We start from the raw sequence: 23,170 nt of genomic DNA on the forward strand, positions 1-23,170 counted from the left end.
GCTATTGTATATCACACGTTTCCACCACGCCACTAGCCGCTTGGAGAGCTTCTCTGTGAAGCTTTCCGAGGTGAGACGTTGTCTATATGGCAAATAGGATTCGAATCTCTCTGAAGTTCCTAACCTTACACATTCAAACGCAAAGTCCTCCTTCCACACAATTGGATTCAAAACTCAGGCTATTTCTACCTTCTCCTTTGTAACATCGAGAACACACAGATAATGCGTTTCAGTCATTCGAGCTAGTGACCAGCGGAAGCCCCGACAACATGCATGTGTTGGCTGGAGCAGTATCTTGTGTAGCTGATAAACTTGCGGTGGCCCAACATAGTTGATTTGGCCCGACATTAGCCGAGGTAGCTGTTCGAGTAGAATTGAGTGGTGATACCCCTATTCTCCGCAAAGGTAGGCTAGATGTAGACTAAATCTAGTCATGAGCGGGTGTCTTTACAAAAGATCTCGCGGAGTCGCGATGGGGAAATTCTGAATACCAGATGATGTTTGTGCTTATTCTGGCTGTGATAGCATGCCAATGATGCAGCAGTGCGCCGGATTCCAAATTTGACTTTGTACCGCTCCCGGATTTGTTCGAAGTTCAAGCCTTGGGACAGCAGATCTTCAACGAAGGGCACCGCTTGACGTCTTTCCATCTCATTCCTCTTTATTGGTTTGTCTCTCGTTGAAGTTGGTGTGGATGACCTCTGCGACCTCGGGGTAGAAGGATTTCTGTTTGTGTTGAGACTCTCGGTTGCCGGTTGTAAGTTTGAACTTACAGGTTCAACTTCACTAGGCGGACGTGAAATTGTGGGGATTTCATCTTTAGTCACGGAATGAGACGCGGTTGATGGAAGGCTATGTTCCATATCTGCTTCTGAGGGCTGAAGACTCTCTGCACTTGTTTGCGCAAGGGTTGTGGCAATGACATCGTTGAGTTGGATGAGCTGTGTCTCATTTATCAGGGACTGGCAGCCTTCTTGTGTCAGATCAATTATCTCGCCGTTAGGCGCCAAGCCTTCATGATGCCTTTCCAGATGTGGATTCGACGATGGGTTGTCTTTGGGTATTTCGGTTCCCACTTGTATGTCAAGTTCAAGGTCCTTGCAGCTTTGTTCCATGGTCGTGTTGAAGTCAAGAATCATGGTGTAGCTGTCTGTTATAATCAATAAGTAAATCTCTTTCTAGGTGTACAAGCTCAAGAAAGTTTACCTTTAACTTGGCGAGCCAATTCGTGAGATGACTCTAAGAATGTTCGCCTGATCTCCAGCTCCATCCGCTGGTCTCTGATGGAGGGGACATTGGAATTCTCCATAGAAAAGGTATTCAAGAGTGCCATTTCCGTCACTGTGATCTCAACCTGGCGGCCTTTCAAATCGCCTCGGTATACAATGCCTCCCTCATTACTTTCATAGGACTTGAACAAGCCGGCTTTCAGGCCCTGGACTGTTTTTATCCAATCAAGACAGGCAGAGTCTTGGAAGTCTTCGTTTTGCCCCATCATACGAGGGCCTTTTCGCTGAAGTTTTTGGCTTATGAAATCGTTTGCCACGCTGCCCCAAGTCATGTTCTCGTTTTCGGGGTTTTGGAGCACGAAACATTTCTTGCCGTACAAGATATCCTGAAAGTCCTTAAAATGACTCATAGTCAATTCAAGAGAAGTCCTCACAGTTTCAAAATCTCGTAGGGGATGTTGGCGCAAAGTTGCCCAGTCCCAGTCGTGTGTTCGTGGGATATGGTTGGGAGCCCGTGGGCCATCATTGAGAGAATCTATATCCATTTTGATGGGTAGATTCGACATTTCATGGGCAAGGAGCTAGCGAATCGAAGTGATAGGTAAAGAGGGAATCTTGGAAGACCACAGAATAGAGATAGCAAGATTTAATAACAAGATTTGAGAGGAGAGAATAATGAAAAGCGCATATTGAATCACGTAGGCTGTTGGCAGTCGAGAAATAGGGGTTAAACATTCTTTGGAAATTTTTTGACATCCTTCGACCAGGATCCAGAAGTACGAAGATAATGGATATCGGTCTTTATTAGGCATAGTTAGGTCTCGTATCACACCCCAGCAATATGCATGGTTATCACACGCTAAGCGAGATCACTATAGCAACTGAACAGTACAGGAAAGATTACAGTATCTGGCCAAATTGGGTATGGATTTTTCATGCCACGCTACAACTTATCATCATAGGAACTGTAAAATAAACTGTCTTCAACGGTGCAAAATTTAATAATACGTGTTGTGGTTGGCCATTAGGGGTATTAAGTTATTTCAAAACGGCCTGGCTAGCCATGCAGGCGTTTGTCGTTTCCATAGGTTCTATGGCAAGATACTGTATTGTGATAAACAGTTGGGAATAGGAAGTCACTGAAACAGTTGGATTATAGAGAAATGGCATCCGCAAATAGCCACACAATGTTGGTAGCGATGTGATAGTACATAAGCCCGGTGGGGAATGTAGGCCGTCCGACAAAAAGGAAACATGCTTCATAAATAGTTTCCAGACTTGGCTTCATGCATGGCACTCAGGGGATACGAATCCTTAGCTGAAGTCCGATGTTACTTGGCAGTCGTTTTTTATGCTCACTAATACCTTTTCAATAATATTGAATCATGTCACGCCACCGGAATCTTTGAAAAATCCTTTGTCTTCAAGGCCTAGTCTTGTTTCGTTGAATTGTTTTCTTCCTGCTTGAGATCCACCATAAACATCGATCCTGCCTTGCAATAAATCCCTCGCTAAGCGACCGTAAATAAATTCGGGTTTCCTACATACCCGTCCAAAAAAATTGTCCCGATCCACTTTTCGGTAGGTCGCCCCAACAACGACCCCTTATTTTTTTTCTCTTCTTATACCACCCCAATTGCTCTTATGGAGCTGGGATATGTTAGAAAAAGAAGGCCTAAAGCTGAGTTAACCCCCGAGTAACGTGCTACAATTATATATATGCACCAGCATAGAGCATCATAGACGAAATTAGCTAACGATTTTAAGTGCGCCCGCAGGACAATCTACCGTACACTTTAACGCTTTAAAGAAGAACAACGAATTATCTCTCTACCTCGGTCTAGAAGGCCTAAGGTCTTTAACGAACGGGCTTGTAATTCCGTTAAAATTCAAGCCCGAAGAAATCCGTTCTAGACCTATAAGTAGCTTTCCACGAGCGTTACCAATAATCTATCTCGATTAACGATTTAACGTATTCTACGCCCCCACGGGCTCTTAAAACGCCTTTCTAAAAAGAAAATCCCGATTAGGCCCTATTTAGCTTTAAAACGGCGTGCTTTTTATCGAAAATAGGGCTAGATTCGTGGAGAAAACGCAATTCAAAATTAGATCTTTTTAGACGAGTGTTCGGTTTAACGAACTTCGAACACTAGTCCGAAATAGTGCTAGAGATTCGTCTCTAAAATATATCGACGGGACTTAGTGAACGCTAAGGTCCACGTGAAGGATATTTCCTAAATGGTTTAGGGTACAATATGGCTTAGAGGACGGTTAGAGTTAATCATTATGGAGCGGGATCATAGGGAGGGTTCTCGAGGAGGTTATACTACGAATTCGTATATAGACGCGCTTAAAGAAGGTCTTCTTCTAATCTATAAGCCTAGACGGGTCTTTTAGCAAAATAACGCGAGTATTCATAACGCATACGTAACGAGAGACTAGTTTAAAGAGTATAGGATCTATGTGGAAGAGTGGCCCGCACACTCTCCTAATTTAAACCCCATTAAACTAGTATGGTCGTGGTTAAAGCTTAAGCTATTCCAGCTCCATCCAGAGCTTATTCGAATGGGTCGATCAGAGGCGGATTGGACCTATTTTAAGGCCTGTTTAACGGAGGCTTGGTGGGCAATTTCGCAGGAGCATATTGATGGTTTAATCATAAGCATGCCGAGACGGTTAGTAGCAGTTTTGCGAGCTAGGGGGTATTATACGCGGTATTAAACGTTAAAATTTAACCGAAATATTGTGTGCGTTTCTAGCTTTGTAATCATATAATTATAGATATATATATATATAATATGGTGGTGTGGTGTACTGTATAATAGATATATATATTTGATGGGTGTGGGGCAAAAATTGGATCGGGACAATTCTTATGAGTAGTTAGTGTACCTGTTCTATCTCCGACTACTCCCGCAAGCGAGGCAGAATCACGCTATACCAGCAATCTTCTTTCGCATGGATGAGAAAACCATCGATCTAGTATATACCGTAATATAATATTAGCACTATCGTATTAACATTCGAACTGAGTAATCGTTTTTTACAATCAGCAGCACCAAGATTGGAAGAAAGAGGACGGTGCTGGACACCTGAATCGTCCGGCACCAAATCATAAATCACTGTATATAATACCCGACACGCCTCGCGTATTTTATGTGCTTTTCTTTGTCAACACGTGTATGGGACTTTGTCCAGTATTCAAGATAGCGTGGAGGCTACCATGTCGATATATTAAGTATGATTTCTGTAAATTTGATTTCTTTAATTCGATTATCTATATTGAATGGCCATAGTCTTGGATGTCTGCTCTTGAACCAGGTGACTAACCCCCCCCCCCAACATAATTATCTGTCGCTGACTGGGAAGGCTTTATGTGTCGCAAATGCTTAAAAAGATACATATTCCTCTTTTCTCAACTTTATTCTTGCTATTATGTTCTTAATAGCGTTCCACCTGCCATCGAACCCCACAAAATTGATTGAGCGCTACGTCCCTATTTTACGCTCCATCCCCAATAATCTTTCGAATCAAGACTTTGACCGTATTAGAAAAGATGCATAGGTGCCTGCCGACACTTGCAAGGCATGTGACGATATTGATCTCTAAGTGAAGATTCTCTCACTGTACGAATCGGAGAAGACCCGAATTCGCATCGGCACTAGGGATCTCAAAGCGCTTTTCAACCCTTACAGCTAAGCTGTTAGTCCATTAGAACGTGAAGCATCAGAGCGCGCTAATTTGATTGTTGTGACTTAGCTGACCGGCCCCGATTTTTCTTTGGTGAAGCCGCGCGTGAACAACACTTTTCTCTCACTGGCTCACATGCCGAGCTACCTAAATCTGGGCGGGGAGACCGGATGTCTCATGGAAAGATCAAAGCAAGGCTACAATTTGTGCTAAGTAACAGTAAGTTGAAGGTAGTTGAACGAAGAATGCATCCAGGAAGGTTGCTACCGTAGCTATACTTTGTCGGTATTACATGACCGTCTGACTCTTACCAATGCAATATGGCTTAAAGCTTAAAAAGGTTCCAGTCTCACTATCAGCTTGACAAGCATGTAATCCTAATGATCCTATGATGCCGCTAGAATTGGTACATGACTTCACTACCAAAACTTTGGAATATTGACGCTGAGGATATTTCTAGCATTGAAGGACAGCGAGCGCAAATTTCACAGAGTCCCTACTGGAAGCAATGAAGCAAAGCTGGCTTTTCCACCCTGAAAGAATGGCGAATTCTACCAATTTTAAATGGGTTTGCGACCGCGAGACGGTTCGTAAAGCTTCTGTGCTTTATGATTGAAAACTCCTGTGCGCAATCAGACCTTCTTTGGTCGCGAGTCAATTCTCAAAAAGCTGGACGAATTTCCTTGTCCAGTCAACTCAGGCACTAATGCTTCCTTCCGAAGGCGTACACAAACGGCATGTCGTGCTTTGTGGGACCGCTGGCGTTGGGAAAAGGTTAATCGCTATCGAATATGCTTTTTCGCGGCGAGGGCAGTCTGATGCTATTTTTTGGATTCGGTCTGACGAGCCGTCGAAGCTCGAGCAGGGTGAGACTTGCCTTTTCGCTCTTGAGTCGTGATTTACCAAATATCTAGGGGGGTTAGGGAGTATGCTCTAGACTGCAGCCAACTTGCAATCGAACTTGGCATCCAAGACACCCATGAGCCAAAAAAGCCCGGTCATATCTCGCGAGTTGGCGAAAGGCTGGCTTGAAAATCCAGTAAAAGTGGTTGACCAGGAGAACGATGTTCTCAGTCAGGTAGAAGCCCGGTGGTTAGAAGTTTGTAAACTAGGTGATAGAGGTGAGAACAGGGTGAGACTAGTAAATGTAGTATATGCACTTAACCCACTGAGGTAGATATTTGTAGGTATTTAGCGTAGTGGGGAACGCTCGAGGCAAGTGGTGTATCTGCGAAATAGGGACCACGTCCAGGATCGTCCACTAGGGGCAGCGGGAGATAAGGAAGGAGAGCCTAGAGGTGGTTCGTGGAAGGGAATATGGTCTTGATTTGCTTATTCCTGCGCGTGAGCGCTAATATAAATCATATCTACTTAGTTACTATATACCGATTCGTCCCTCTTTATGAGTTAGTAGCATGGTTATATACAAATTATAATAATTTAGTCTTTTTATTGCACTTTTATTATATTATCTTACTTTATCTTCTTATTTAGTTTTATTAAGGAAATCTTCCGTGCTATAGGATGCTCTTTATGAATAGGTAAGGCTACTATGCGATAGAGAAGCTAGAGGACCTACTATGTTAACGTAGGTAACTATTTTTTATTGGTGAAAATATCCTAAGACTCTATTGTACCAAATCTTAGTTAGTTGAGCCTCCTCCAATCAATCACGGCTTGCCCAAAAATTAGATTTTCCTAGGGCCTCCCACGTATAGACAGGAAAGTGTAAAAGTGTGTGTGTATTGGTCCAGCCGATTAAATATGAGATTGGCCGTTTGTAAGCCTCTGTCAGACTAGTCTTTGGGGGTGCATTGGCATCTTTAGTCATCGTCCTTGAAGCTTCTTAGTACTAGTTAAAATGTTCAACTTCCAGATCCTTCTCTTCATCACCAGTCGCCTCCTTTTCCAACCCTGAAGTTGAAATAGGCCTATTTCCAATGAAAAGGAAGTCCACTTCTTCCAGAGTCTTCCCTTTGGTCTCAACCCAGCAAAAGTAGATGAAAACAACAATAAGAACATCCCATGCTGCATTTATCATATATGTTCGCCAGCCAATAGACTGCAACGCGAAAGGCAGAGCAAATAGCATGAGCAATGCAGCCCCATTCATTACCACATTCATCAGGCCCATTCCCGTAGCACGTATTTGATAATTCAAAACCTCCGGAGGATAGAGGTACAGTAGAGGTGTCCACCCAAATGAGTATGAGCCCATGAAAAGGAAAATCATGGCAATTGTTCCATAAATACCGCTAGTGTCATGTGTTGTACCGTAGAATTTTGACAGCACTCCAACGAGGAAGAGACAGATTGTCGCGAGGATTGTTGAGATGAGAGCGCTCTCTCTGCGGCCAATCTTGTCGGAGAACCAGGTACCGACGAGAGCGCAGACGAGGCAGAAACAGTTCAATATAATGTTCTAGCGTATATGGCTTTGCTCAGTTCTGTATACTTAAGTGGTGGGGGATGACGTACGATTTGCAGTTGCGTATTTGTGTTTGGAATACCTGCACTAGTTAAAAAGGATCCGAGATAACTGTGAGAAGTGGTCAGTCAAGTGAAATGGGAATTAATTCACTTCTGGCGTACTAGCTTGCTATCATGTTGCCTGAAAATTTCGTCAGCTAAGAAAATAATGCAGCGGGACTTGTACTGACCTGTGATGATGCTAAACAATGCCGTGCTGGATGCTAGGAGGAGCCTCTTGCGAGAAGAAGCGCCTTTCAAAGCCGCAAAGAAGCTTATGTTTCTTGCGTTTTTCTCATACTCGAAGGCATCCACGATGCTTTGGTACTGAGTGGCTACCAATTGACTTCCCATATCGCCATCAGCGCACGTCAAGGCAAGGACCTTTCGCGCATCTTCGTGGCGATCCATGTATATAAGCCAACGAGGGACTCGGGGATAAAGGGAAGAATCAAAATGCAGAGGACACTGAACGCAGCTTGTATGGCCGACGGAATACGCCAGGCCCAAGTGGTGTCGCCCATAGATGAGGTGCCATAAGTCACACCAGCAGCGACAAGACCTCCTATTTCAGACTGTTATAGCTGATGTCCCACATGTCTCGGATCAGTAGGACTTACCAATGTAATAAGAGTCATTGATCAGACCAAGTCCCCATGCGCGCCACTTGTATGGAAGCGTTTCAGCGAGGTAGGTCGGTGCTGCAACAGCAGAAGCCCCCACCCCGTACCCTGCAAGGACTCTCCCAACAATAAACATCGTGGCATTCTGTGCGGTGGTAGTGACAATTGTAGCTAGGATAGCGATCATGGCCGCCCAGAACATTGCCCACTTGCGGCCGAAGTAGTCTGTGAAATGGGCCCATGTCGCTCCTGAAATGAATCCTCCAATATAGAGCGTCGCCGTTGACAACCCTGTGAGGGCTGCATCAAAATTGAAGTAGTTGTTATATGCTGGGAGAATATTGAGGCCGTTCCTGGTGACACATAGTTAGGGTCTAACTATCTCTGCATTTCATAATGTCCACAAACTGACATCAAAGAGCCATCGTAGCCAATTGTCTGACACCGTTAGTCCAAGTTTTGACATAACTTACTGTGTTCACATACCGCAGAGGTGATACATGAGCAGAGTATCAACAGGACCGATAGCCATGATGAGGATGAGAAAAACTTCAACATCGTCGTGAGTCACATAGGCAGACTAAACGGAGGAAAAGTGCAATCCAAAGCCGATTCTTAAAAGAAGTATTGTCTAACCCAGGCGCTAAATATATACAAAATTAAGTAGATTACTCCTTCCCAACGAACTGCGCCTGTTCTGGAAGCTTAACGGCTCGACCATACTGTGAATATCTTAGCGTGTTCCTAATGAGGCAAAAAAGTGCATTAGTTCATCCTTCGATTCAAATTTTGGAGGCTCCAGGTCCACCAGTGCCGTGGCTAGAAAGAGATTTCGATGGGATCGGGAATACCGACTACCAGTAAAATAACTCACAATTCTGCCGCTATGCGCCTCGGACTGAGTCTATTCCCAAAAGGGAAAAAAAGTGCATGAGCCAATTGTTTCGACGCGAAATCTGGAAGCTCCAGGTCCACCAGTGCCGTGGCTGGAAAGAAAATGCGACGGCTCCGTACATACCTGACAGACAATTCTGCCGAGCGACTACTTTTCGGTCAAGGTCGGTTAAGTGATGTAAAGCGCAGCCGACAGTGTTTTTGAACCTTAAAAACACCACCAATCTTGCGTTTGTGGCTCGTATCCAGAACAACCTCTCAAACGACAGATACTGACAGAAGAATGGCTTTCGACCCCGATGAGGTTTTGAGGCAGTTGTCAACGGCCCAGAAGGTAGCCTTGCTTACCGGTAAGTATGCATTCTACATTACTCAGATGAGCATGAACCATAACAAGATGCACTTCAGGTTCTGATTTTTGGCACACGAAACCTATACAAAAATTCAATATCCCATCTATTCGTCTAAGCGATGGGTCCAGCGGTATACGCGGAACCCGCTGGTTTGAAGGGGTTCCAACAGCAGCTCTTCCTTGTGGAACAGCTCTCGCTTCAACCTGGGACAAACCTCTTCTCCGGCAAGCGGGCCAGCTCCTGGGCAAGGAATGCATTGCCAAGGGCGTTCGTTGCTGGCTAGGACCAACCGTCAACATCCAACGGTCGCCTCTCGGAGGCAGAGGCGCAGAATCCTTTGCAGAGGACCCTTATCTCACTGGTATTATCGCCCGAGAGACTATCCTTGGCTGTGAATCTACAGGGGTGATCTCGACGGTCAAGCATCTGGTTTGCAATGACCAGGAAGAAAGTAAGAGGGGTCTTGACATTTTGGTGACTGATCGTGCCCTTCGGGAGATATATCTTCGTCCATTCCAAATCGTGGCGCAAGATGCAAAGCCCGGTGCGTTAATGACGGCTTATAACCGAGTCAATGGGGTACATACCTCCGAGCACGCAGAGATACTGGAAGGGATCGTTCGACAAGAGTGGGGTTGGAATCCGCTTGTCATGAGCGACTGGTATGTCTTCTGCGATATTCATCTGTTATGACCTAACAAAGATAGGTATGGTCTGTACTCTTGCGAACGTGCCCTTGACGCAGGACTGGACTTAGAGATGCCTGGCAAGAACGGAGTCCGAGGAACTCTCGCTTCCCTGTCGCTATCAACGAACTCAATTAAACCGTCCGTCATTGATGCACGTGTAAAGAACGTTCTGCAATTTGCTAAACGGGCCAGTCGAATTCCAGTCTCACCCATTGAAGGACAGCGCGACTACCCGGAAGATAGGAAACTTAACCGTCAACTTTGCAATAACAGCATTGTGTTGTTGAAGAATGAAGAAAAACTGCTACCTTTGCCAAAGAAGATGAAGACGCTGGCCCTTATTGGCTCTCATATCCGCGACCTGTCTGTTTTAGGTGTTGGTAGCACAGCTGTTGAGGCATATTACACCACCGACCCACTAAATTCTATCAAAGCCAAGCTTGACCCTGATGTCGAGGTGATATTTGAAGTTGGTGCCTATGCTCACAAGATGCTACCAGTCTTGAATGAGCGGCTGATGAAAAATGCCGTCCTCCGCTTCTTCAACGAGCCAGCATCTGAACCAAATCGGACGGCAGTAGACCACAAAAGTCTCTCAAGGAGCTACTTCCACCTCCTTGACTATCTCCATGAGAAAATCAATTCTGATCTTTTCTTCGCCTCTTTCGACGCAGATTTTATTCCCGATTGCTCGGGACTATGGGAGCTAGGCCTCACCGTCCACGGATCCGGCACTCTTTTCCTAGACGAAATAATGATTATTGATAACTGTACCGCTCAGCGCCATGGAACTAGTTTCTTTGGAAGTGGGACCGCAGAGGAGAAGGTGGCAATGAATCTTGAGGCAGGGAAGTCCTACAAGCTCCGTATTGAGTTTGGTAGCGCTACAACAACCACACTGAATTCCCCATCAGCCGTGGAATTTCCGGGTGGCGGAGCAAGACTGGGCGCCTGCCCACTACGTAATGCGGATGAGATGATAGAGAGAGCCGTTCGAATCGCGTCTGAGGCAGACTATTCTATCATCTGCGTTGGGTTGAGTGTAAGCTCTACCTCTAATCTCCATTCTGATTTGTTGCTGACTGTATCTCCAGGGTGAATGGGAAGGTGAGGGAAACGATCGCACTGACATGCACCTTCCTCCCAACGTCGATAAGATGATTCAAAGAGTTCTTGAGCGAGCACCAAACACGGTTGTCGTCAATATTTCCGGCATGCCGGTTGGGATGCCGTGGCACCAGTCCGCTAAGGGCATTATTCAAGCCTCGTATGGAGGCAGCGAAGCCGGACATGCGATCGCCGATACTCTGTTCGGTGATTTCAATCCTTCTGGCAAACTTCCAGTATCATGGCCACATACCTTGGAGGACAACCCTACCTTTCTGAATTGGGGTTCATCTCGAGGCCGGGTATTGTACGGGGAAGACATCTTTGTTGGGTACCGATTCTATGAAAAGTTGAATCGGAAGCCTTTGTGGAGCTTTGGTCATGGGCTTTCATACACCAGCTTCGAATTTTCATCAATGGAACTGAGAACCAACGAGCAAGGCATGTTTGCTTCCGTTGTGGTTCGAAACACAGGAGCTGTGTCTGGTGCAGAAGTAGTGCAGGTCTATGTCTCTGCACCCCAATCATCAGTTCCTCGGCCTGTGAAGGAGCTTGCCGGGTTTGAGAAGGTGCTACTTGCTCCGGGACAAAGCAAGAATGTGGACATTGAGATTGATGCGTACGTTCTTAGCTTCTGGGACGAGCTAGAAGACAGATGGTGTCTGGAGCAAGGCCAATATCGGGTAGTTGTGGGAGGCAGCTTTGATGTTTTCGGAAATCAAGGCCTGGATGGTTCGTTGACAGTGGAGAAGACACGCTGGTGGCTTGGCTTGGAGGCACCCTTTGCCTCGTAGAACAGGAGGGTCAGTGCCCGAGGCAGACTCAGAAAGCTTAAAAGCAAATGATAAATAGAGGAGAAATCGCATGTTGGTATATTTGTTTCCAAGGGACCCATCTATATGCATATAGGTCGCAAAGTCAATGTGAAGACGAGGATCGGGAGAGGGCAAAGTTGATATTAGACAAAGAAGAGCAGAACAGTCAAGTCTTGATTTCCAGGTATTTGAAGCAGTTGAAAAGTGATAGCCTCTTTAGGCAGTAAAATCGAAGCGTAATTGCGACCAGTCCAATTGACTATTGTCAAAGCTACACGGTTTGGAACTCTTGTGCCAAGGGGCCCAGCACGAGAAAAGGAACACAAGAAGATTCCTGATTACTGAAAACTCGGAGTCAACCTCCCCAGTCGCGCTTATCAAGACGTATCGTGGGCAGCCTAGTTAGGTGGTTTGAAGCCGCGGTAGCCATGATTACTGTATTTAGCACTAGGTATTAGGATTACCTGTTCGTATTACCGCCAGTAATTGCCAAGAACTTTATGGTATCCTTGATCGGCAATTAGGGGATAGGAGAATAGTGGAGGGGCTGTGTAGGGAGTAAGATGATGCCTTTGACATATCTCGACTTTTACAATCCTCTTCTTCTAGTTTGATATTCGTGTGTTTTTCCCGATTAGGCAATGTTGTGCGACTTTGAACGCGATTGGTCGATATTACCGTCTTCCGACCCTCGCCCGCCAACCCCCCGATCCGCGATATGAAACCAGTATGAAAGTATGAGGAAAAGACTGCAATAGTAAAGATATTTGAGATGCTTTTCTGCTTCCCCTTTGCTTTCCTGACTCTACTTTTCGAGTATCTTTGAAAATGGTGATTCATGTCAAGGATAAGACTGAGATCTTCAAGGTCCCCAACTTTGGGGGTAAACCCAATGTCTACTTCGGTAAATCAGCTATTAATTAGCAACTCTTGATCTGTGCAGCGCTAATTCACGATGCAGCTGACTACCTTGGAACGGAGAATGAAAAGGCCAACAATCCCATCACCGGTGCTTGGTTTCGCATTGAGAAAGGACCGGAAGCAACACCCCCGACCTATGATTATGATGAAGTTGGCATTGTGATTGAGGGTAAGACAGATCGTGACTGTACAATAGATACTACAGATACTAAGTTTACAGGTGAAATGACTTTTCGGGATGAGACCGGTAAAGCTGCAACAGTTGGAGTTGGCGATACCTTCTATTTCCCCCGGGGCAGTACGATTACGTTTTCTTCCAAGAGCTACGGCATCGCTTGGAAATGTGGAGGTAGACCCTTGAGCAAGCTGTGACTACTTTAGCCACCTATTTTCGCATTCGCTTTCTTATGTCTTTGGATACGAATACTGCGATTTCCAATCACAGTTGAATTTGCTTGGCTCCTTTTGTCACTAGGCTATGACAAGGCCGCCTGTGACCTGTCGGAAAATAGTGCAGAGAGTATATCTGGTGAGCAAATGGGAAATACAACAGATCTGATTTGTTTGAAATAATCTGGCAATCTCTACGGACGTACGTGTGGAAGTGTACAGAACGTATATGGTGATAACATGTGGCATGGAGAGACGAAGTCTAAGCCACTGAAAGTGAAGGGATATGGTAGATACAGATCAGGTGATCGAACAATCAATGGGTCTGAAAATGATCAATTCGACCGGGAATTCTTCGTCAAAGTAAAATTAACTTGTCACCTCTTGGCATATCCAATTTGCATTTTGCTTTATCCATTTTTCTCACTCCATATACCTAGATAGGATATGTACAGTACTTGGGAGATATGCTTGGAAAGTAGAATATATGGTCTACTTATTCATAATACAAGACTAAGAGGATTTTGTAGTTATGTCAGACTACAGCAGGGAGGGGTATAATCGGCTTCGAAACCCCAAAAGACGGGCAGCGATGAAATATGAATAAACGGAAGTAACATATTCAGGCGCGGGAAAAAGAGACGTAGAAAATTTACGGAATAAGGAGCTTCCGAACAATATGGAAGGACCTAGTTCCGATATGCACGTCAACATTTCTGGCGCTAGAGCATTGGCTCCTAGAAGCAAAAATCGTGCTATTGAGGAAGTGCACGAGACGGTATCAAATTCGGAAATAAAGTGCGGCTATCCGAAGTTCTCTGCGCGCCACGCACGCCCTCGGCGTGAGAATCGGAAATGATTCCGCCTTGAATCTCGCACAACATCAAGCTGTTCATCTAATTGTACCCACTATAGGAGGGGTATTTTAATCCTTGCAAGCACATTCACATATCATTCAAGTTGTCTCCTGTTGGGTGACCTGACCTGTATCTACCATATCCCTTCACTTTCAGTAGTTTAGACTTCGTCTCTCCATACCACATTTTCACACCACATACGATCTTTACACTTCCACACGTACGTCCGTAGAGATCATCATCCGAACAATGACTCCAAGTGACCATCCGTCATTACTTCCATCCAATGTACCACATTCAGTGATCCAGGATATTCGGCTGTTTGATCAAGACTTTTGGCGTCTGACTTCTCCCAGACCAATTCAAGAATCAAACGTGCGCGGGTGATAGGTGCAAGTGCAATAAGATTGTGTAGTACCGCCAGTCGGTCTTTTACGAACGACCGCCAGTGCTGAATCATATAGTCGGCAGTGAATGAAAGGATCAGCTCACTTTCAATCGTGCGAGAGGTAGATGACACAGCTTCAAACTCTGCATAGAGTCCTTCCGTATCAGTTGTAATTCGTTGACATTGCAATGCGCTTCCCGCAATAAGCAAGGGCAGTGTAAGGAAAGAATTGACACGCGATGTTTCGGGTATAGTTGCTATAGTGTTGAGAATGCTGATCGCTAGAGACAATATCAAATCCCAGCTTGGATCATTGGATATTTCTGGTTTTTGTAAAATTGAAAGTGATACAAACTGAGTGATCTCCTGCTTCTTGATTATTAGATCAGGATAGCAGAGATATAATTGTAAAAGAGCAGATAAACGGTAGATTTGGACAAGACGGAACAGGTGATTCAAGGGTGTGCGCTCATCACCTGGATCGACAACCCCGATACGCTCTCGTGGAACAAAATTTAGTAATCGATGCTCAAGTTCCGTTGCTTGCTTGTGTTGGGTTGCAAGTGCTTCGTGATGCGCAAATGAGGAAGAAAAGATCTTAGAGGACTTCACTCCCATAAGTCTCTGACGAGATAGTGCACCTACATGTGCCATGTATATGAATATTTGGTTCGAAACCCCGGTCCAAGGATTTGGGTAGCCGTTATGCTCGTCGTAATCATCATAGAGCAGAAGATAGCCAAGGTCTTCTGGCTTTTGATCAAGAATGAACGACATGACCGATTCCCAATAAGCCAAAAGGCCAAAAATGAAGCCGAGAGTCCCGGAATTTAGAATATCGGGCTGGACTTCGGAGGTATGATGCCGCTGAGGCGTCACATAATCTTTGACCAGAATGCGAGCAGTATGTAGATAAACCACATCAATAGATGACACATTATGCCAAGACTAACATGCCAAACCTGATTAGCATTAGTTGCCATGAAAAGAATATATTCTTACCGAGGTCATGCCGAGAAGAATGCTGCCTAATAGAAGCTTTAAGCTCGCGCCAGTGGTCGCTTGCAGAGATAACTGTGAAATTAAAGAAGTCACAGCTTTTTTCCGGTATTTCAGCACAACAGAAACCATGTCTGATCTCTCTTGATATATATGTGCGGCCGACATAGACATCACGCACTGATAAATGATGGGGCTTGAGAACATAATGGCTCCAATGTATGATCGCAAGGGGTTGTGGTGAGTATCAAAACAAGCATTGATGGGGCAAAGGATAGAGAAATAATAATTTGTCAGTATGGAATCTTGTGATCCAAAGGGCGCAGATGGGCCTGGGATCAAGAGAAGAGATGGAATTGGCGAAGATGATTGGTGAGGGGGTATAATAAGTGACCGATCATTAGTGCCGCACTTCGACACAACGTGAGAAGAAATGCACAGTCTTTCGGCTCCGCGAATATTGCACATTGCACTTCCATCGGTATCTGTTGATTTGATGGGTTCTTGAGCAGTCGAAGGCGATAATGTTTTTTCGGGCAAATAGTGGATTTCGGCAGGACAATGCTGTGGTAAGGGCAATGCTGGTTGATGCTTCTGTGACCATTTTAAGGGGCGCGAATGACCAGGACATCGAAGGCCTTTTTTGGCACATGGGCCGCATGTCGGGGCTTTTTCGTCGCACTTGATGCGCTGTGATCAAGATCAGAGACTTAATTTTCTTATGGGATAAAACGAACCGCAGGCATATCTGGAAAGGGCTGAGGTAACTTCTTACCCGCTGTCTGCATTTGAGGCACCCCGCTATAGGTATGGTCAATTCAATCATATTGCCATTCTTTATTGCGTTCGGGAAGCATACTGCGTGACTTCGCCGATCTTCTTCCAGGGGGCGGAAGGGGCTGACGAGCTTGTGCACTCATCATGTACTTATACTGGAAACACCAGTATGAAGATAGATGAGAGGTCCAAATACAACCGGGCGCCAAAGTGCAAAATAATATCGGTCGTGAAGGTGGTAGGGTAGAAAGGGAAAATTATATGACAAAGGAATGTGAAATTCTGATTTGGCTTGTCGGAGAATGCGGGGAAATGCGGAGGGCCAATGAGTGGAAAGTTGGCATGAATTGCGGTCTCGTGACCTCCAAGCCCGCGACGACGTCCAGTGCCGTTCAGCGGTTAAGAAACAATCCCCTACATACTGGTGGACTGTGCAATTTCTAGGGATATTAGAAGTGAACTACCGAGTGAAGTGGGCCATCTCGAGCTTGTGAGGTTCAATGGAAGGTAGAAATATAGAACAGACACCGTTTCGCTGGCTGGTCACAGCTATACTGAATTTCGCTGACGCGTCACAACGATTCCGCATGAAAATCACTATCAGGTTGATCACGTGATGGACATACTGTATATATGGTGGTGGCAGCTTCTGTGGCTATAGATATCTGCGCCTACTGGTATTAGAAAGTGTGCCTGGGAAATCATACAATGTGCTCCTTTGTGGTACGTTTGCTTATATAGGCTGTAAAAGGAACAGTTTAAACCTTTCTCACGATACATAATAACTTTACTCACATATAATTGGCCAATCGTCAGGCTGAAATGGATGTCAATTGAGTATGATCGGGACTTGGGCCCTACATAGTATCATTAAGCGGACAGCCCAGGATCGAGGCATATGATGAGTTTGAGCGAATAGTTGAAAATCGCCATTGTCTGATTGGATGGCGTCAAGTACCATTAGATTATGCCTTTATGCTAGTATAGTTGCTCCATTGACACCCTGAAGGAGTATTCTTTGCAAGGTTGAAAATTCATATCAATTCATTGTCACTTCCTAGTGTTCGTATCAAGTACAAGTCCTGATCATAAAGTATTATCGGCTCCGTGAACCATCACCCCACCTCCGGAGGAGCAAGAGTCAAATACCATCCGCCCTTCAAACCAGGTCTTTAGAACCTTAGCACCGGAAAACTCTCCCTTGCTGAGGTCACGATCGACGGCAATGAAGTTTGCGGTCTTGCCAACTTCGAGGCTTCCTACCCGGTCTTGGGCGCCCACAGCCTCTGCACCACTGAGGGTGATGACTCGACACAGGATCTCACCTCCTTGCTCTTTTCCATTCTTTCCTTGCAATATAGATGTACTATTCTTTCCGCCGGGGTGGAACTTCACCGTCTCTACGATCGCAGCCAGCGCATCGAAGAGACTTGGATTAGCCGGGAGTAGCCAGTCCGACCCGATTGTCATGTGGGCGCCACTTTCCAAAATTTGGTTGAATGGCCATCTCAGGAGGTGAGGAATCTTGTTGACGACTGGTTCATGAAAGATAGCCGGAGACATTTCAGCGGTTATGCGATTTTCGGCGAATCGAGGAATATCATCTGCCCAGGAATCATGTTAAACCAAGAACTTCGAGTGGGGGCATCACTGATATTGGGTTCTTCAGATCACTCAACGCAGAATAGAAGGTATCACAAGCCTCACCTAGATGGACAGCACTGCAATGTGCTAACTCGTGCCGCGGACCGCTAGGGTTTCCTGCCCGGATCTTTTCCAAAACCTCTAGCGCCCCCCGAGTTGAGCCCTCGCCTGCAACATGGAGTTTACAGGTCATGCCGCGTGCATCGTATTTCTTGATTGCATCGTGAAGAAAATCCCAACCAATAACCATGTTTTTGGTCTCGGGGCGGCCATGCGCATCCAGGTCGCACTGAGTGAATCCCGGTGGTAAAGGTGCTCCATCTAGCCAAAACTTGACAAAATTGGTATGCACATGCTTACTGCGGAACTCATCGGCCACGTCTAATAAAGCCGCTAAACTCTCACTGGTCTCCATGGCAAAGGTTTCCGGTGCACAAACAATGTGTGTGTATACATCCAGATCGAGCCGATTCTCCTCTTCCAACTCCTTGAGAGCGTGGAGATACAATGAATTGGCCGACGCTTCCTGGCAAGACGTAATTCCATAACGGTGACACATCCCCACCCCGAATTGCAATGCTCTCTTCGCATGTGATAGTGGTGGAATTGGCAATTTGGAAAAGACCTGGCTCATGGCGTTCTCCGCCACTTCCCCCGTCAGTGTTCCATCAGCTCGGCGGACGTAAAAGCCACCCGGGGGATCAATCGCATGAAATGGATCAATACCGGCCCTGTCCAAGCCGGTTGTATTGAGTAAGATTCGATGGCAAGATACCTCACGAATCAACACGGGGGTGTTAGGATACTTGAAATCGAGATATTTGCGATCCGGGATCCCGTCGGGGAAAAAGCTACCCTGGTAAAAATTGCCCACAACCCAGTCACCGGCAACGTTATGATAGGTACAAGCACAGGCTCCCTGTTTAAGTCGGTCGCCAATATCGTTCGGACCGCAATCAAACCCAATTGATGATTCGTTTAATGCCTGCATGCTGGCAATTAATAAGTGCGTATGGGCATCGTGAATCCCCGGCATCACAAAATGTTTCCCGAGGTCATATCGGATTAAGTTTCTAGTTGTAGCGATTGCGAGGATTTCATGTTCAGGACCGATCATCTCAATAATTCCCATTGCCGAAACAATGAAGGCTTCGGCCCATGGCTGGGTTGGATTGACCGTGTAAACTCGGCCATTGTAATATGCAACCGAGTTGGTTGGATCTGAAGATGAGTACATTTTCAAATTATGGACGGTAAGGAGGATTGTCAATTTTCTGCGATTCGCTGTCGGGGGTTATTATAAGTCTTGAATGAAGGTATTTATCCAGCTCCCGTAGATCCTCAACAGGCCGACACAACAGCGGAAATAAATTTGGCGATCTACTTTGGTTGCATGGAAAACCGGCAGAAATCCGCAAACTCTACGCAAGATAAAGCGCCATGATAATCGGGATCGGAAACAATTCCATACCAAATTGATAGTGGCACTTATCGGACCATCTACCTATCAAATTGTACCACCGAAAATGTCAGCTCATATGCCATGAGAGGTTAGAGATCAATGAGTGGCCAACACATTGAACTGCCGCCCGGCACGACTGTTCCCCCCCTTTTTTCTGGAGTCGCCCGCCAATCCCTAATACAAATTTTGGTTACTTGTTTGTATCTTTTCACCCCTCAAATAACACTGCTTAGTTCCGAGGTTCAAGTATCTTATCCGTGGGACAGTGCGGGAAAGAGCCACGAACGCGGAATCCTACCAAAGTTTCGGGTTTTTTTTATTTCTGGCACTTGACTGCCAACATCCATATAGTCCGAACCAACTGCACATCGTGCCGTAAATGGGTTTGAAGAGAGGTCAAATATGCTGCATGTATGTAATCTCAGGCTTTTCTTCTCGCGCAGTCTATTTTGGGATTTCTCTGTGACTACTGAAGCTTCGTTAACGTATTCCACAAGCGAGTCGGCCATACAAGCGGCCCGACCACCCCAAAACACATACTAAATGCGATAAACTACCACTTAATAATTCAACAACAATAGCTTGTCGTACGCTCTCTTGATAGATTGGTATTTTTTATAGTATCCGCAGTATGCCACCGGAGTTTGATCGATTTCTAAAGATGGCTGAGTCAAATATATATATACCTAGAGCTGAAATTGCCAAACCGTAAGGTGTTCTTTTGGGAACCATATGAATTCCTATATTAAATTACACCGAGCTGTTACATCCAAGCTTCGTTAACTCGACCTCGAGAAGAGATAATATTGAGAATTTAATATAATTTATATTCGTGGTCGCTGAGATGTTGTAATAATAAATTGGATTTACTATTTGGTTTGGAGTGGTCGGGCCGCTTGTATGGCCGACTCGCTTGTGGAATACGTTACGTGACTCATACTATCGGTAACGTAGCTCCCTGTCCCGGCGGCCACCCGGTCTGCTCGGTCACCCCAAAACCCATAGTAAAGGCAATAAATTACTACTTGTTATTTCGATAACCATAACTTTTACATCATTCTCCCTAAACGTAGAATTTTATGATGGTGTACCCCGGATTTCGATTGTATCCTTAATTGAGCTCAACTGGCCAGTTCACTGCATGTTTGATGGTAACACTATAGGACTCTCCCAATCAATTGCACTAATTTTGTAAGTTAGACCGAAGCCATGCAGAGGAAGCATTGTTAACGATCGGTACAGTTTAGATGCGTTGTTGTCAAGATATGAAATCGGTATCATATACTCTGGGGTGGCCCGGGCGGCCGGCGAGACAGGGAATCAAGGTACAAGTTTTTCGACCCCGATTACGTGTTCAAAGAGATATTGTACTAGTTATAAATACCGGCTCATCTGGATCAATATGTATTTCACCAATGTCCGGGATTTCAACTCTTTGGTCCTCTTTACATTTCCAAGGTTCCAACATTGAAGGCTCTTTCTACCCTCGATCAAGTTCAAACCTTTCTTGAAATTCTGTTAAAATTATGCATTTCTTACCTTTAAAGATTAGGCATATAATTGCCCAATGGGCGAGTCTCTCTAAATGACGATTTGGTAATCTGCAGCTCTAATTGAGACTTCAGGCAGCGGACACAAATCCAAGAAAAGCCTCCAAGCCTTGTCCCAACAAGTCCGCTTGCGTAGCGGCAGACGGCCTAATTAACCCGACTAATAAACGGTGACTCTTTTTGGAAGGAAAACCCCCAAGACAAAAAAGTATCATTTAATATTGTCCAAAGAAGTGGTCAATGTGTTCCGTTGCCAGCTTTGTAAGGCATAAGTATTCTCCTTACGATCGTCGCCTGCCAAATAACTCCACTTAGTTTGATTCCACTGACCACTAAAGCAGACGCCCGGATGTAGAACTGTCAAGCATAGAATGGCGATTACGATCATGGCTCCCTCCAAGATCATGAAGAGAACTTGGTTATTCGCCAGCGAGCTGTGGAATCCGCCATTCAACTCAGCGACTCGGAATACAGACCTTACAAAAATTGTAATAGTCGCCAAGGTCAGGCCTGGACACTCAATTAGCACTTAGTCAGTGAAAAGAAGGAAGACGGATCTACCAGCAAGGAAGGCTTTCCATCTAAAGCGGTTTCGAAGTTCACGCATATTTGATGCGTTATTAAGAGCGTCGGGGTTTTTGTGCACACTCCATGCATATTGGAGACAAAGAGCCATAAAGAGCACGAGGGAAACCACCTGGATTGCTAAACCAGCGATCATGATATTAACGCCAGTTTGCGCTAGATCTTGCTGATCAGCGTCAGCGATTGATGTGATAGCACCACCCGCGGCTTGACAGATTAGCGAAACTAGGTCGCAAAAGACGAAGAGCATGGTGTATGTGCGAGGTCGAAGGAGCGATATCTGCTCGCCATAGACTATCACGATTCGTCCAAGGCAAATGTAAATTGATGCGCTGAAGAAGGCCGGCCCAATGGTGAGGCAGATCAGATATCTAGGTATTTGCAGTTTCCGTGAGTAACTTTCTAGTGAGTATCAGAGAAGGCAGGATATGATGACTAACTCTAGATATGAGCTGAAGACGAATGGGTTGTTGTGCAATTGTACTCTTCCCAAATATCCGATGATTTCGAGCACCAGGCCGCCGAATAAGCCGGCTAAGAAGCCCCAGGTCTTGTATCTAATTCCCAATCCCAGTTGGGCTACCAAGAAGATAGCAAAAAGTGCCAGGTAAAAGGCATTTCCTGCCAGTGATGGAATATAGTAGACATAGGCTTCGGTGATGGGACAAGTGTTTAAAGTGCAAGAATCAGTGTCTGTTGAATTTCCCATGTCGATGTTAAATGGTTTGTATTTCTTGTATTTTTTGTGGCCTGTTCTAGAGGTGCGTGAAGGCCTTTTCAACAACGATTCTGATTCCTTATGAGTGAGTGGCTCGCCTCTGGCAACCTCCATGTGCCTAAAATAAATCATTATCGTTGTCGCTCACCACTGTCAACATAATCTATTCAGGTAGCCCGTGTCCGTCAGGTATTTAGGAGATCGAACTAAACCATAAGTCAAGGTCTACGGAGTACATATTTTATATTCGCCTAATATCTTATAGAGGCATATCTAGGATAATAGGGTAGCATAGTAAAACCGCCCCTAGGTAGGGCTCGAGTAGGCTTCCGCATAACCTAGTAGAACCTAGACCTAGCCTAGACCTAGACCTAGCTAGGTCTAGGTCTAGGGCCAAAATCTTAACCTAGCACTAGGTTCTAGGTTACCTCCTTCTACCTAGACCTAGTACTAGGTACCTAATAGGTACCTAATTAGATAATAAATAAGATAAATATACTAGAGATCTTAACTATATAAATTATATAAATTCTTCTTATAATTTTAGATATTCTTATTATATCTTCTCTATAATTCTCTATAATCTAAGTAGAACTCTAGATATAAAGTGCTTATTTAAGCTAAGTATTAATTAAGGAGTAAAGGCGTTAAATTAACTATCTAGTAATATTTAAAAGTATTATCCTCTCGCTATTTACGCTTTTATCCTAATACTTATAGCTATATACTATTCTTTAGTAGTTAAGGCTTAGAAGCCTTATTCTTAATATTATCTATTACTATAATCTCACTTTCTAATTTATTAGCCTCTTTAGTATTACTTATTAGCTCTATCTTAATCTTATTATATTTCTTATCTTTCTCCTCTTTTATTACTTTAATTTTATCTTAAGTAAAGAATTCTTTAAGGCGCTTTATATCCTACTCTTTAAGATTAAATCTTAAAGTATAAAGGAATATTATAAGCTCTTAAATTATTTTAGACTTTATTCTTCCTCTATAGTAGTAGT

At 44.8% G+C, this 23,170-nt stretch overlaps 7 protein-coding genes across 7 annotated transcripts; 2 read left to right on the forward strand and 5 right to left on the reverse strand.

Annotated features, from left to right (window-relative positions):
- Window positions 1-651: 651 nt before the first annotated feature.
- Window positions 652-1,774, reverse strand: N7503_000921 (uncharacterized protein; the record flags this gene model as incomplete). The annotated part of the gene is made up of 3 exons (XM_057060482.1): window positions 652-726; window positions 774-1,150; window positions 1,207-1,774. The coding sequence occupies 3 exons, from the start codon at window positions 1,772-1,774 to the stop codon at window positions 652-654; spliced, it is 1,020 nt and encodes a 339-aa protein (XP_056927405.1).
- A 4,997-nt stretch (window positions 1,775-6,771) lies between these two features.
- On the reverse strand, window positions 6,772-8,569 carry N7503_000922 (uncharacterized protein; the record flags this gene model as incomplete). The annotated part of the gene is made up of 8 exons (XM_057060483.1): window positions 6,772-7,341; window positions 7,398-7,458; window positions 7,512-7,530; window positions 7,580-7,707; window positions 7,773-7,953; window positions 8,009-8,364; window positions 8,424-8,449; window positions 8,498-8,569. 8 exons carry the CDS (start codon window positions 8,567-8,569, stop codon window positions 6,772-6,774), a joined length of 1,413 nt encoding a protein of 470 aa, XP_056927406.1.
- Window positions 8,570-9,188: 619 nt separating this feature from the next.
- N7503_000923 (beta-glucosidase) lies at window positions 9,189-11,848 on the forward strand (the record flags this gene model as incomplete). Its single annotated transcript, XM_057060484.1, has 4 exons — window positions 9,189-9,255; window positions 9,314-9,920; window positions 9,966-10,989; window positions 11,042-11,848. 4 exons carry the CDS (start codon window positions 9,189-9,191, stop codon window positions 11,846-11,848), a joined length of 2,505 nt encoding a protein of 834 aa, XP_056927407.1.
- An 849-nt stretch (window positions 11,849-12,697) lies between these two features.
- Window positions 12,698-13,162, forward strand: N7503_000924 (uncharacterized protein; the record flags this gene model as incomplete). The annotated part of the gene is made up of 3 exons (XM_057060485.1): window positions 12,698-12,773; window positions 12,831-12,959; window positions 13,011-13,162. 3 exons carry the CDS (start codon window positions 12,698-12,700, stop codon window positions 13,160-13,162), a joined length of 357 nt encoding a protein of 118 aa, XP_056927408.1.
- A 1,113-nt stretch (window positions 13,163-14,275) lies between these two features.
- N7503_000925 (uncharacterized protein) lies at window positions 14,276-15,436 on the reverse strand (the record flags this gene model as incomplete). Its single annotated transcript, XM_057060486.1, has 2 exons — window positions 14,276-15,373; window positions 15,428-15,436. 2 exons carry the CDS (start codon window positions 15,434-15,436, stop codon window positions 14,276-14,278), a joined length of 1,107 nt encoding a protein of 368 aa, XP_056927409.1.
- Window positions 15,437-17,350: 1,914 nt separating this feature from the next.
- On the reverse strand, window positions 17,351-19,082 carry N7503_000926 (amidohydrolase; the record flags this gene model as incomplete). Its single annotated transcript, XM_057060487.1, has 2 exons — window positions 17,351-17,805; window positions 17,909-19,082. Coding segments are annotated over 2 exons (1,629 nt in total), but the record flags the coding sequence as incomplete, so codon positions are not given.
- A 1,986-nt stretch (window positions 19,083-21,068) lies between these two features.
- Window positions 21,069-22,151, reverse strand: N7503_000927 (RTA1 domain-containing protein; the record flags this gene model as incomplete). Its single annotated transcript, XM_057060488.1, has 3 exons — window positions 21,069-21,367; window positions 21,419-21,813; window positions 21,883-22,151. 3 exons carry the CDS (start codon window positions 22,149-22,151, stop codon window positions 21,069-21,071), a joined length of 963 nt encoding a protein of 320 aa, XP_056927411.1.
- Between the last annotated feature and the right edge of the window lie 1,019 nt (window positions 22,152-23,170).

The sequence above is a fragment of the Penicillium pulvis genome (assembly GCF_028828015.1).
Source record: "Penicillium pulvis strain IBT 33274 chromosome Unknown contig_10_segment0_segment0, whole genome shotgun sequence".
Classification (NCBI taxonomy): domain Eukaryota; kingdom Fungi; phylum Ascomycota; class Eurotiomycetes; order Eurotiales; family Aspergillaceae; genus Penicillium; species Penicillium pulvis.